The sequence below is a fragment of the Apium graveolens genome, chromosome 11, assembly GCF_009905375.1.
Source record: "Apium graveolens cultivar Ventura chromosome 11, ASM990537v1, whole genome shotgun sequence".
NCBI lineage: Eukaryota > Viridiplantae > Streptophyta > Magnoliopsida > Apiales > Apiaceae > Apium > Apium graveolens.
The window spans coordinates 206,135,536-206,150,587 of NC_133657.1; the positions used below are offsets into that span (position 1 = coordinate 206,135,536).

The 15,052-nt window shown below is 34.1% G+C and overlaps 2 protein-coding genes across 3 annotated transcripts; one reads left to right on the plus strand and one right to left on the minus strand.

Moving 5' to 3' along the window:
* Window positions 1-207: 207 nt before the first annotated feature.
* LOC141698257 (uncharacterized) lies at window positions 208-5,801 on the plus strand. Of its 2 annotated transcripts, none has more exons than XM_074502926.1 (5): window positions 208-490; window positions 1,536-1,856; window positions 1,999-3,916; window positions 4,705-4,911; window positions 5,266-5,801. In XM_074502926.1, exons 2-5 carry the CDS (start codon window positions 1,594-1,596, stop codon window positions 5,578-5,580), a joined length of 2,703 nt encoding a protein of 900 aa, XP_074359027.1. In that variant the 5' UTR covers window positions 208-490; window positions 1,536-1,593; the 3' UTR covers window positions 5,581-5,801. The 2 variants fall into 2 exon arrangements, with proteins under 2 accessions (XP_074359027.1, XP_074359028.1); XM_074502927.1 differs by lacking the exon at window positions 208-490 and adding an exon at window positions 539-859.
* A 492-nt stretch (window positions 5,802-6,293) lies between these two features.
* Window positions 6,294-11,543, minus strand: LOC141698693 (protein RDM1-like). The gene is made up of 3 exons (XM_074503466.1): window positions 11,385-11,543; window positions 8,209-8,368; window positions 6,294-7,070 (listed from the first exon to the last, which is right to left on the minus strand). Exons 2-3 carry the CDS (start codon window positions 8,348-8,350, stop codon window positions 6,709-6,711), a joined length of 504 nt encoding a protein of 167 aa, XP_074359567.1. The 5' UTR covers window positions 8,351-8,368; window positions 11,385-11,543; the 3' UTR covers window positions 6,294-6,708.
* Between the last annotated feature and the right edge of the window lie 3,509 nt (window positions 11,544-15,052).

The window sequence follows — 15,052 nt, forward strand, 5'->3', positions numbered from 1 at the left end:
TAATTTCAAATTTAACAATTATAATCGAAAAAAATAATAAAAATCAAGCATAAACCGGTTTATGAGTTATTATAGCTTTTTTTAATTATGGGCCAATACCACTAATACTAGTATAGATTTTGGGAATCATGGGCCAAGAGCCCAATACTTAAAAAGTAGGAGCTATAATTTGATTCGAGAAATTAATAGGAGAACACTATGATAACGGTCGTTGCCTGGGATCACTCAAAATGATTGCTAGTAGTAACCAACCTAGCCGATGAACCAGAACAACGCTCGCATCGCTGCGCCGTCTACGCGGTTCCCCAAAAATTCAAAATAATTTATTCCTCTGACCAAATTACCCCCGCTTATTTTACTCGCACTTTACTATACTGCTAGTACTGTACTATAGCGGCCATTTGTCGTCTTCTCTCTCCTCATCTTTCTCTTGTCTCTCTCCCCTCTCTTAATTCCTCATTCCTTCTGCCGATTTTCAACCGCCTGCTTGGTAACTCTCTCTCTCTCTCCCCCTCCCTCTCTCCCTCTCTCTCCCTCTCTCTCTCCCTCCTCTCTCCCTCTCTCCCTCTCTCTCTCTCTCTCTCTCTCTCTCTCTCTCTCCCCCTCTCTCGCGCTCTCTCTATTCTGCTTAATCCTGTTTGAATTTTAAGCTCTCTGATTTTAATTAATTAAAACCTGCATTTATAGATTATACTTTTTAACGGATTGGATTATTTCGAAAATTTTCTTTGCCTTTGGTAATATACACAACGGTCATTTCATTGATATTGAATTCATTATGCATCCTGAATTGTCAATAATTCAATAACAAAAACTCAATCAGGTTTTCCTTATTGCAGAGTTTCGAGTTTCAGTCACGGTATACCTCTCTCTTGTTTATTATATTTAATCGAGATTTTAGCATTTTTTCGGTTTTTGTTTTCTTTCTACTTGAATTTTTAATATTAGATCATGTATCAAAGTTGTTAAATAAAGATTAGGTGTAGGAATCGTATAACCAAGCTGTCTGATAACTCTTGTACCTTCCTTTTATATTAACTTTTCGCGTTATTAGCGTGTAAGAAGGTTAGAAAGTAGTGATGGAAGTTCTCTCATGAATTCTTGTTACATTTGCTTTAACTAGTTTTTTGATGTTTGTGTTTCTGCATCATGTGATTTCTTTGTTTGTTATGGTTACGTTCCGAACTACCAATATATGTTAGATGCTCGCGTTGGAACTTAGACATCCACGTGCTGGAACTTAGACATCCACGCCTGTAAATGCGTTCCTTAATAAGTTTGATCGTGTGTGTTGAAACTAATTGTTGTATCTCTAGACAGTTGTAACTTAAGCTTGATCTTGTCTAGGTTTGCGATATTGTGAAAGATGTTTCACCAGAAACATGCCTCTTATTGTTTTTTGTTGTATTGTTGTGCACACTATATTAAATACGTGCGTTATCTTTTCTCAATTTATTTCATCTGAGATGATTACAGTTGTATATATTTTTCTTCTTTAACAATCTTAACAGTTCTAGTGATCTTTGTTACAACAGGTGTAGAGATTGCTTCCACTTTTGATGTTTGACATTAAAGATTCAAGTTGAAGGAACAATGATGAAGAAGTTCTTTTTCGGATCCTCTGGGTCTACCAAAGCAAATAGCAAATCAAGTTCACAACTGTCAAATGATAATCAAGTTCCTGAAAACCAGAGGTCTACTAGTACTCCAACTTTGAAAAAGAGCCGAACATATTCATCTGGAACGATTCATGAGAGTGGAATAGGGCAAAGGAAGTTTTCTTTCTTCGACAATAGGAGTGGGTCTCCTTCCAGGAGCGAAGCTTCACAGAATCTTTCTGAGAACCGGTCTACACGGTGTGGCTTTGCTTATTTCCATTTTGTTATTTTTATTTTGAATTTGAATACTGAAATAGATACATGTATATTTCCTTGAACCTTTTTCTACAGTAAAACGTTCTTTATCTTGAATTGGTTTTGTTTTACTATTTTATGTCAGTTGTCGTACTCCTACTCCTGAGAGGATTCCTCGGGCAAGTTGGCTTGAAGATGGTAATGTTCAAAGTTCTCACGGACTGGAAAAGCGCGAGTATGTTAGTAATGCTGTTCTTAGCTTTGATTCATCAGAAAGCTCTTCACATTGCTCTAGTAATGCCTCAATTAAAATGGTGGACCGCTACATTGACGGGGAACAGGTGCAGGCATGCAATGCATTAGAGAGCCATCCTTCCCAGAAAAGTCAGGTTGTAAGTGGAAATGGTGGTGGAACACGTCCTCCAAGGGTTCAGTACACAAAATCAATGTTAGCTGATGGTGTGAAACAGAAGCCAAAGTCCCATTCTTTTAGAGAGCCCAAGGGATCTGAACAGTATTTTTCAACTAAAGATTGGGTAGAGAATGGCTTTGAGCACGAGTCACCCCGAAAACTTGCAAAACATGTGATCGAAAGACTTTCTCAGTCCAATGTTCTGCCTAGAGTAAGATCCAAATCATGTGTTTCCGATGTTCCCATTACAATTGAAGACATATATGGTGAGCCGTTAAGTGAATCTCTCAATATCGATTCAAGTGGAAGTCACCAAAGGAAAGTTACAAGCTGTCTTACAGAAAATACCGAGAATGCAGAAGATATTGATGTGGATCTAATTAATAGATATGAAAATGCTGAGGCACTGGCTAGGATTCTATCAGAAGAGTTTCACGAACAGAAATTTCTTCAAGGTGGTGGGTTCACTGTTCCAGGGTTGATTCAGATAATCAACAGCTTAGCAGAAGATAGACTTAAAATGGCTTCTGAGGTTTCATCTGTCTTACATGACCTAGTTGTTGAGAGGGCTTCAGCCAGAGAAGAGCTTCGACTAGCAAGAACAGAATTGGACTTGACAACTCGAAGATTGGAGAAAGAGAAGAGTGATTTGCAGTTGACATTGGAGAAGGAGTTAGATAGAAGATCAAGTGAGTGGTCATTCAAACTTGAGAAGTTTCAGGTAGAAGAGCATAGGCTTCGTGACAGGGTTAGGGAGCTGGCTGAGCAAAATGTTTCCCTACAAAGAGAGGTCTCTGCATTTCGTGAGAAGGATATGGATAGTAAAGACCGCATTACATCATCAGAACAGCAGCTACATGACCAAACAACAAGAATGGAAGAATTGGGAGATGAAAATCAAAATCTCCAGCAGCACATTATGGAAATACAAGAAAAGTATAAGGCAGCTCAAGAGGACTATGATTGCATTCATAGGAATTATATGGAGAAGGATAAAGAGTGCAAGGATCTGCACAAGTCTATTACTAGGATGCTGAGAACCTGCTCTGAACAAGAAAAAACAATTATTGGGTTACGCGAAGGACTAAGAGAGGAAATCAAAAAGAAGACTTTTTCAGATAACTTTGACAGTCAATTAGGTAAGCTGCAAACTGAACTAATGAGATTGACAGGAACTGAACAAACTTTGAGAAATGAGGTGGAGTCTTTTAGGCGCGAGGCTGATTCATTGCGGCATGAAAATATAAGCTTATTAAATCGACTTAAGGGCTCAGGGAAGGAGGATGTCCCTAGCTTCAGGCTAGATCAGGAACTTTTGAGTCGTGTTTTCTGTTTACAGAAACAAGGGCCAAAGTTACTTAATGAGTGTCTGCAACTTTGCATGACCTTACTAGAGCATTTAAAAGAGAAAGTTGGCCAATCTTCTGATGTTAACCTGGATTGTGGAACATACAAACATGGTTTAGATGGACAGTTTCTTATTGAATCTGATATGAAATTACATGGTTTCAAGCGTGGTGCTGAAAATCTTAAACGTAGTTTGCAAAATGCATCTTCTTTGTTGCAAGAGAAAGTGTGCATTGTTACTGCAGAACCTCAATCGCATAGCTTGACAGATCGGCCAGGCCAGACAAATGATCAGATCTCAAAGGTACTTTGTGCTTTTCTCAGGAGGTTACATGCAATAAAAAACTTATCCAGTAATGATAGGAGGTTATATGCAATAAAAAACTTATCCAGAAAGCACAAGTGATCTCAGTGAAAAGAAGAGTATAAATATATTGCAGCGAGTGATATTCTACTAGATTTGCTAGAAAAATTGCGTATGACTCAGTTATTATTGGGTTTGGAGTTTGAACTGAAACCTGTTATAGGAACTAGCTTTACGCATCAACTCCTGGTTTATTAATCTGTTTCTTCAGTTTACTCGAATGACACTTTGCACCCTAGCATGATTCCTATCTTACTAGCAGTCCGAGTATATTTTTAAGTACTTTAAGAGGTAAAATGCTTCTCTTCTTCACCAACTATTAAATGAAAATGCGAGCTAAATATATACTTTCTATTCGTGAATGCTCAAGTATCTGATGCTGGTTCTGATCTTGAATCAACATATTAACAAGCAATCAAATTGTATTAAAATCCCACCTTCGACATTTTTTTTTAATTTCATCCTAGCAAGCCTATGATTTTCTTTTAGTGGGCGTTTGGAAACTCGCATTTCATTTCAAATGAGGGATTTCAAATGACAGGATTTGAGTTGTCATTTCAAATTTTCATGTTTATACTAATATTTTAATGTCATGGATTTCAAATGAAATTCAAATTCCCAAACAGCTTGTTTGATCAAATCCAGAATTTCAAATGAAATCCAGTTTCCTAAACAGGCCATTAGGTTTTTTGTTTGTTTAAAGGTTTTTTTTTGGTTTATTTACCCAGGATGAGTTGAGATCGGAGCTCAAGGCAGAACTTTTGCTAACAAGCTTATTGCGAGACAAATTGCACTCGCAGGAGCTGGATATTGAGCAACTTCAAGCTGAGCTAGCAACTGCTGTTAGAGGTAATGATATCCTCAGATGTGAAGTACAACATGCAGTGGATAACCTGTCCAGCATGAACCACAAGTTGAAAGACCTTGAACTTCAGGTAAGCTTTTTTTAGCTTCTTGCTACAAATTTTTTATATATGTTTAAGTGGATTTGGTTTTTTATATTCCAAGAACTTCAGACTACTAGCATCACAATCAACATGAACTTCGTTTTTGTTTGCTTTCAAAAGTATTACTATATATGTACATAGTAAATTTGCGTTGGATATACCAAACATTTTTTAGGAACTAGAAAGCAATCTGATGGGGAAAAAAAGCTACTCGAAAACAATACTGCAAATTATTTAACTCCTAAGTCCAATACTTGACCCCACTATTACGCTGCAGATACACTTATATGCTTCTTGTGATCAACTTAATTGATTTAAGTATTGTGTTGCTATGTTGTCTAGATGATGAAGAAGGATGAGAGCATTACTCGTCTTAAAAGTGATCTGCAAGAATGTACGAAAGAACTGACAATTATGAAGGGGATACTACCTAAAGTTTCTGAAGAGAGAGATGCATTGTGGGATGAGGTGAAAAGATACAGTGAGAAGAACATGTTGTTGAATCAAGAAGTTACTGTACTAAAGAAAAAAGTAGAGACTCTCGATGAAGATATACTGCTTAAAGAAGGCCAGATCACAATTCTGAAAGACAATATGGGTAGGCATTTTAATCTTCTTGGTAGTCCAAATTTGAATCAAGAATTTCTACTCGAATAATTGATGGTTTTGGACATCCCCTCGCCCCCTCCCTTTTGGGAATTTCTAATTGTCAATCAGGTTTTCACTTTTTTGGTGAGATCTATACCGTAGAGTGAAATATATACTACCATGATACTGTAATTAATATCATTCTTGGCAACGATGTTTGGTTTAAGTTTGTGGATGTAAAGAAGTTTTGATATTCGATGCACTTGTGTTATGTAATCATATATTCTCTACCCCTTGTTCATGAAGAGGTAAACTAAGGGCAGTTCTCATATACATATAAAGATTATTCATATGGGTTATCATGATTGAAAATTAAACTAATCAGTGGTCCTCAAATTGATTTTACACGGGTAGAATGACATATATCAAGACTGAGAATATGGAACCGCTTCATTAGTTTTTTTTACCTTGTACCTTAATTGCGGAGACGAGAGCTTCCTTGGAAGCTCGGCATTGCCTCTCCCAACAATTTAGCAAACTCGATTAATGAGGTAGTTTCAAAATTATATTACTGCATAACAATTCGTCGTTAATGCAGCTACATATCTGCTATATATATATACTTCCAGTTTATCGATGAGGCATAGCACGCTACCAAGGACACATTGAATTTCATATGTAGAATTGTAGAATTTTAAATAGGCGAAATTACATTTGAATTTCAAATGAAGTGAGAGAATGCCATGAATTACAGATTAAAAGATCAGGCCATCCTCTCTAGCTGACATCAATGAGTTTTAATTAGTAAAGGCATGTACAAAATCACTCGATTGTCTTCATCCTGTCTCTCGTTACACAATTGCCACACAGCTCTACTTAAAATTGAAGGATCTCCATTATTACTATATCCAAATACAACTTTACTACAGAACTAAATAAAAAAATTTAAATTGTACATGAATAATACTCTCAGGCCTCTGTCGACCAGTACCTGTGAAATAATAATATTAACGTAAAACTAGAGCATTTGTTGCGACTCATACTGTATAATCTGCAGCATCCCAATCCTAAATACATGAACTCAAGTTTTGGTGAGCATTACGGACGAAATTTGATAAAAAAAAGTTGGGAGCTGGCGGCTTCCATACACCTGCACTATCGCCTTAAGAATGGACAGTTGTATCTGACAGCAAATATTCATCCTGTGATCCGATCAATATAGGCATTACATGCAGGATCAGCTAACCACAATTTGGACAAATTTTGATGAGAAGTTGTGAGTCGGTGAACTTCTTCGATGCACCAGATGCTGATTTCAGCTTTAGAAGGATGGACAATGGTATCCAAAGGCTGACGCTCATCCTCTGATCCCATTCGCAATTGATCCCACTTTTTCAAGCATATATTAGTGAGGTAGTGTAGGGGTTGCCCATATAACTGCTTAATGGATTTGGCTAATCCTTGCCACGTTGTACATGGAATAACTGATGGACGATTATTAGGAATTGGAAGTTGCTTCATATATTCTTGATACATTTCGGCCCTTCTGATGATTGTACCTGTATCATACAATATAATTAATCAAGAAATGGCAAATAACTTTTATATTTTTACATACGAATAAGTTCTGATACTGTTGGGCATCCATTAAAACCTATAGTCTGTTGGGCATCCATTAGAAGATCCCGTTCATTACTCTTTTAAAGTCAAACTACACCAAACTGAGGTCCACGGTGGTGAGGTACTGAGGTGAATTTGCAGATTTCTGATTGTAAGAATTATAGAGACAGTATAGTTTGCAGAAAGCACTAAAAAGTACAAACCAGAATACTTTTTACGTCCAAGACTTCAGAGAATCATATCATGTTATAGTATAAAAAGGAGTCAGCACTGAATTAAATTAAAAAGACAACGGGGCTGCTTTTCTTTTCTTTTCTTTTTTTTTTCCCAGAAAGAGGGGCACCAAAGATGCCAACCACTTTAGAGTTAAGTAGTTGCAAATTGCAAATGGCATACAAAGGGTAGAAAAGCTAGACCCCCTGGACTAAGGCATCACTATCTTTTAAAAGCTCTTCAAAACTGTCCCCGTAACTGTAATTGGCTTGTTCAAAATATAGGATGAACTGTCTTCAGGCATTATTATTGTAACATGAGAATGCTAGGTTCTATACAAATTGAAATAATTGTAGTTGGATCCAATGATCAACTACCACAAAATACATGTCCGAAAAGCTGAAAAACTGCCGTTAATTCCAGATATATTCAAAATTCCTCCGCTGTAATAACAGGAATATATGAGAACATCTCATCACCAACTTTAACAAATTTGTGAAGAAAACCACAACAAAACACTTGGACACCCCGCGCCCCCCCCCCCCCCCCCCATACACACATAAACTAATGAGCTAAATCACAAGTATCTAAGATTACGGTTTATAAGTATTAGTCATGATAGGACATTAAATCCTCGTCATAGCTGAAAACTAAGGGAAAAAAATTCATATATAGGCACAAGGCCTAAGACCTTATTCTAAAATAAAATTCTGGAAAGAATAATAATATAGTGTTATATCGTAGTCTGGTGGACGAGATAGGCACAAAACTTCAATTAGTCCAATTGAAAATCAGTCAGGATACAAGGATACTCAACCAAACAAGTCCTTCTCTAAAGAATTAGAAGATATAATACAAAAATACCTTCAAATGTTATTTCTCTGAAAGGCTTATCAATTGCACCATTGTGTCTCGGCCTTTTGTTACTATGATCTCCATCATCATCAGCAGCAGAACAAGAATCATCAGATGATATATCAACTGCCATTGGCGAATCCCTTGTCATGGTGTATCAAATGCAAAACTAAAGAGAAAAACAATCAAAAATAAACAACTCTGATGGACAAATCTTCCTAAATTAGGGATAAAAAGATATTGAATCATCCAATCATAAAAGTCTGCTTCTCTTTTTTTTGACAAATGAAGAGCACTTTTCATTAACTTAACATAATACAGCCGGGATAAACCCCCAACTGCCGATACAATCAGGTTGGAAAAAAAATTACATACTAAAAACAATTAGATGATTTGTTTCCTGATCGTTTAACACAGAGAATTTAAAAATTCTTAAAGTTCAAAACGAAATCAAAGAGATTCCAAGCGATCCAAACTGCATCAAAATCCCCGAAAATAGCAACATCACAATTGACCATATCACATTAAAACCTTTGTTAGTCCAGTGTTCGGAAACACCAATCGCATAAATTGAGATTGGAGAAGTGGCACCCCAACTATCTACATGTCGGATATCAGCTATAGACATACCGAATGCACCATAGCTATCTACATGCCGGATACCAGCTATAGACATGCCGAAAATGTAAAACCTCGAAGGATGAACAATCTTAGGTTGCAAAAGGTGAGCTCTTACAATAATTACCACCGCCCCAGATTCCATGCATGCCTTCCAGATCACCAAAGATTCGGTGCATGCCTTCCAGATCACCAAAAACATCAATAAAATCGTTCATGACAGATCCAGCACCAAATAAACGCAACCATAACTAAGCACAAACATGACAAACACCCCAAAAGGTGAGACAAAACACACTCCAAAAGGGGAGACACACAAACACCCAAAAAATTGGGTTCTATTGAAAGGAAATTAACGAGAACAAAAGAAAATGAAGGGGTTGAGGCTTTCCACCGGAGAAAACCAGTGGAAGCCCTTGAGAAAGAATAAACCCTAGAAGAGGGAGAAAAGGGAGGCGGCTACTTATTTGGTGTCTACATTTCCGCTCTTTGCTTGTTCTAATTTCAATGGAACACACACATATATAATGGACCCACATGAAAATATCAGGTTTAGCATTTGTATCATCACAATAAATAAGGCCACAAAACCTAATCGATGATGATTTGTGAAAAGGAGTTGTACAATTAAAACAATAAGAGATAGAGCTAGGCTGATTTAACCGCACAAAAAACACATACCCTAGGATTTCTCAACCACATTATAAGTAAACTATATATAAAAATAAACCATTAACTCAATAAAAGGGTGTAGTAAGCGCGGATAGACAACTGAGCCCTAGCGGCCGCATTCACAAAAAAACTTTAGCATTAAACTTATCCGCACAAAATTATAGCAGATAGATGGTAACAAAAATTTCATGCCAAGACCCGGACCCATAATAGAAATGCTATAGTTCCCAAATACTCCCAAAACTATTCCTAAATCTAAATGTTTAGTTTTTGTGATCTAATTGGATGTGTATCCTAGAAATGAAGAGGACCCCATATACACATATGCGCTCCACAAACTAAAATGTGACAATTGGCATTCGAGAACAATTTTCGGATCCCTAGCACCGGTAAAAATAGAATGCTCCAATTATCTGATTGTCCAGGAATAATAACTTCCATCATGAAATTACAATTAAGTAATCTGTATTGATGGGAATAAGAAAACTAAAAATATACACTAAAATGACTGCGATCTTATTTAAGTTCGAATAAAAGCAGCTCTGTCAAGTAATCAAGCTCAACTACAACATGAAAAATGCTTAAGAATCTCACTAGTTGATGCTATTAGATTGTATCCACTTGGAGGCGATGGAATGGAATTATAAACTACAAACAAATTTTAGGGAAAAAGAAAAGTTGCATGGGAGAATATTGAATGAACACGGGGTAGGAATTTTTTATGATGAAGATAGTAGGGAAAACGAGGAAGAAAGAGAAGGGAATAATCCTTCCGAAATTGTTGGAATAGAGTTTTAGTTTAAATTTTTAAAAAATTATGAAAATCGTAAACATTCTTCCCAAATAAGAGTTAAATTCTCAATCCATTCTTTTCCAATTTAACTTTCATTCCATCCTAGTGAATACAACCTTAGAAGCTAGAACATACAGTAAAATTCCAAGAAAAAAATAATCTTTCATGTTATGTTTGGTTAAGATGAATAATTGACCTATAAAATGGGTATATGTCCAAAAATTTTATTCCCTCCTCCATTCTACTCCTAACAAAGTAAACTATAACTTAAACTCCGCAATTTGAGAAGGAATGTCCCCACCACACTCGATTCTTCACAATTCTTATCATTACAAATTTGCACTCCCTCAATTTATTTTAATTTCAAATTTTCTCTCTAACCCCTATTGTTTCCCTTTAATTCCATTCTATTCTTCCCAACCAAACACAACATTAGTTCTTTACACTGCTTCACATCACATAACAAATTTAATAACAATCAAATTCTTGCTATCATTAGAGAAATCTTGGCAATAACTCTTTCCGATAAATAAAGAAATTCAGTACTCCATAGACTTGAACACTATAATTTAAAAAGATGAAAATGTCCTATCCAACTTGAGGCCTAAGATTCATGTTGATGAGAAAAGTTACACACGCATGGTTGCTAGAGCTCCCAAATTGAATGTCAAATTTGATCGTAGCATATTCTAAGAGTTCGTATCACATTTAAAATAGATTGAAATGTCATATCTAGATTGATGCCTAAGAGGAGATAGATAATTGGGAAAATACTAGTTATGCATATATATTTTGTGAATACACCATTACATTTTGAATTGTTAAAAAATTAACGGTGAAAAAAGTAAAATTTTGTATTAGAGGATAAGTGTCCAAAGAGAAAACATTTTTTTTCTTCTGTACCCCTCCGTCCGTAGTAGTGCTAGAGGTCCCAAATTGGAAGTAACACATTCTAATTAGTCATATCACGACTATATAAGATAAGATAAACCCCCAACTAATAATATGCACCGTAATCATGTTATCGATGCTACATTAATCCAAAACTATTTTGGATAACAAATACAATGAATAAAGAGGGAGATGGATATAGAGATATTACAGTAAGGCAGCAAGCAGACGTGGTCTGTGAATCGGCGGAAGAGAGAGTCTGTCCGTGTGTGATGGACTGAATCAATTTGTTCATCTACTTGAAATCACCTTTATTTTGCTTTTTGTTCTCCTCTCTCTCTTTCCATTAATATATATCAAATGTTTGAAACTAACTAAAAGTAACTCTCTCTTTTTTTCTTTCAAAAAATAACAGAATTTATTTTTTCTTACATTTGATATTGCACGTTGTATTCGGTTCAAAGTCATTTTTTTAAATAAATGTTTAGAATTTGTAATTTTTCAAATTAAGAAAACGCATTTTTTTGGTAATAAATAAAATCATATTTTCAGGAAATTTCTATCCGTCAACGTTCTAAAATTGAGTGATTAGTCTATAATCACTGGACAATAACTAATCGACTCGATGATGTAAATGTTGGATAAAAAAAATCGATTTCATCGATCAAAAAGGTTTTATTAGTAAAAATGAGTTAAGTATGTAAAAATAATTATAAATTTAAAAAATTAGAAACCTAATAAGAAATAAGAAAAAATATTATTCTTTTCTATGCTATCTATCTATATTATACTATTATAAATAGAACACTCTCTATTTGGTAGTCGGTTGTTCGGTACAGTTATTTGGTACGACAAATAACAACCGTCAGATCTAAAGTCAAATAGATGAGAACCGTTTGATACAATAATATAATATTATTATATTAATATTAAACTGCTCTCATGGATTCAGGATTCGAACACCATCAACAGCTTATTATATTTAAGCTTTTATATTCATTATTTTAATAATTTCTTCAGGTCCGGGGCTCGAGTCCCGTGAACAACATATTATATTATATTATTTATTTACAGTCAAGTCTCAAATTATCACAAAACATCCTCTATTTGGGAGTCGGTTGTTCAGTACAGTCGTTTGATACGATAAATAACAACCGTCAGATCTAAAGTCAGATAGATGAGAACCGTTTGATGCAATAATAAAATAATATTATATTAATATTTAAACTGCTCTCATGAATCCAGAGTCTGAACCCCGTCTAACATCTTATTATATTTAAACATTTATATTCATTATTTTAACAATTTACATAGGTTGAGGGCTTGAGTCCGGTGAACAACATGTTATATTATATTATATTTTTCAGTCAAGTCTCAAATTATCACACAACATTTATTATTATAACTTATTATGTTCTTCGATTTATTTTTCAATTATTTAAAATATATATCAAAATATAATAATTTTAAGATATAATTATATTATTAAAAATCATTCAAGTGTTAAAAGCAATCGGTGCATCGCACGGGTAATAGAGTAGTATATATAATTAGTATTTAACCATGTAATTATTATTTTAGATGGCTAGATCTCAAATTCTTTTTTTATATCGTATGTAACTCGGAGCCGCTACCCTTTGAGTGGGTAAACCTACGGGTTCCCGCAATAGTTTTTCTTTAATTTTTCTTACCCACACTATCTTGAAATTTTTATTTATTCATTCATATAATTTTTAAATATATATATAAATATATGATAAATTATGTTTGTATAGTTAAATAAAAAAATAATTATATATAAAAAGTACATATATATTAGTATAATTAAATTATTTTTAATTAAAGTTTGATTATTTATTTTAATTAATCTCTAATTATTCGATTAATATTTGGAAGGTCCCTCCACCAATTAAGTTTGTTTCTTACTTTATATAATACTATCTTAAAACCCGTGTGATACACGGATCACACAATTTTTTTAATATTATATATTTTTTTATAAAAAAATTGATTTTATTTCTTAATTTTGTTCGTTTAAAATTTTAAATAATATGATTTCATGATAATTATGTTAGTAAACATATATATTCATAATTTTTTTGAACATTTAAATTTATTTAAAGTGATAGCATTGGTAAGGGGGGGAAATATTATTATAGCCAAATTATTATTTTATTGAGGGTAAAAATATAATGTCTCGATTATGTTGGGAACTTGAAAAAAATTATTTTAGCATGGTGATTATTTAATCGATTAATTATAATTTTATAAAAGATATTTGAAAAAAAATAATACTACTAATTGAATGATATAGTTTTATTGATGATTTTATGTATATTTTTTAGAAAAAAATATTTATGCTTTAATTGAAATTTGATTTTTTAGTTCATATCAATCGGATACAAATTATATTTAGTCTAATATTAATTTTATTTATCTCAGATCAGTGATTTACATTATTTTATTTTAGCGTGAACTGATGCCCAATACACCGACCAAATCAAACTAATTATTTTTAGTTTAATTTAAATTTTTTTAAAGTTTGAATCAGTAAGATAATTTTATTTTAGACTGAATAATCAATATATATGATTTTGTTTATGTTGGCCTAATTGTATTTTTATTTTAGTTTATGTTAGTCTGAATCAATTGTATAATTATTTTAGTCCATTAGTATAATTTTTTAGCAGGATTGATAGCATTATTATTTTATCTTAGCACGAGTCACATTATTTCAACTAAATCTTAATAATTATATTTAGTTTGCTTAAATTTAATTTAGTTTGAAGTAACAAATTTAAATAATATAGAACTCGATATGAAAAAAAAAATTAAATTGGTAGAAGAAGTTGAATTTAATATAAATTATAATGATATAGAGTTTAATATAAAATAGAATTGAAATTGATAAGTAATGGAGTAATTTGATTTCAATATCAATTAGAATTAGAATTGATCGACCCAATAATTAGAATTAAAATAATTAAGTAAGGGTAATTAAGTAATATCAATAAGTACCGACCGATCGATTACCAAAATTTTAATGTTTCATCTATTATAATATAGTATAGATAGATTGTAATCTATATGTATTTAAATTTAATAAATAAATTTGGTTGCATTTAAGTGTCTTTAGGTATTAATCATTCGGTTTTTCTGTAGTGTGCCATGTGATAATCCCGATTCACCCCGGGGTCTTCTCCTTGCTGGGCCCGGATTCACCCTCCGTTTGGACATGAATAACTGCGGCGAACGGTGTAGTTGTAGGGTGGTAACCTACAAAACAGAACCGGAGAGGGGTGGCTTCCCCGCGGCACCTCCGGCGTGAGAATGAGAAAGTGTTTTGGAGGAGAAAGGGGCAAGATGAGAATTATACGAGTTTATTGTGGTGTGTGTATATGTGAGTATATGTGTGTATATAGGAGAGAGTGTAACCTGTAAACTTCCTTTTGTCCTGCCTTTTATAGGCCTCCCACTAGGATTTAGGGGTTTGTACATTTTGATCTGGATCGTAGGTGTATTTTTTGGACTGTAGGACGTGTTGACGCCTGTGATGAGCAGATGTACTACCGAATCCGGACCGTAGGAATATTCTGGATCCGGGGTACCTGGACGGTGGTGATATTGTCACGCGTCCTGGACTCTCCGGGGCTTCCTGGGCTCTCCTTATTGGGCCCTGCTAATAGAGGCTATCACCATGTGCATACAATAAGCACAAACTTCTATAATTTTTGGCCTGACCAACACTTCTTAATATTTGAGGACCCGTGTATTCACGACAACTACACCAATAAAAAAACTCCACACTTATAAGTTTTAGTACTTAACTAACTCTATAGCCCGTGCAATGTACGGACATGCTCTATATTGCGTTAATTC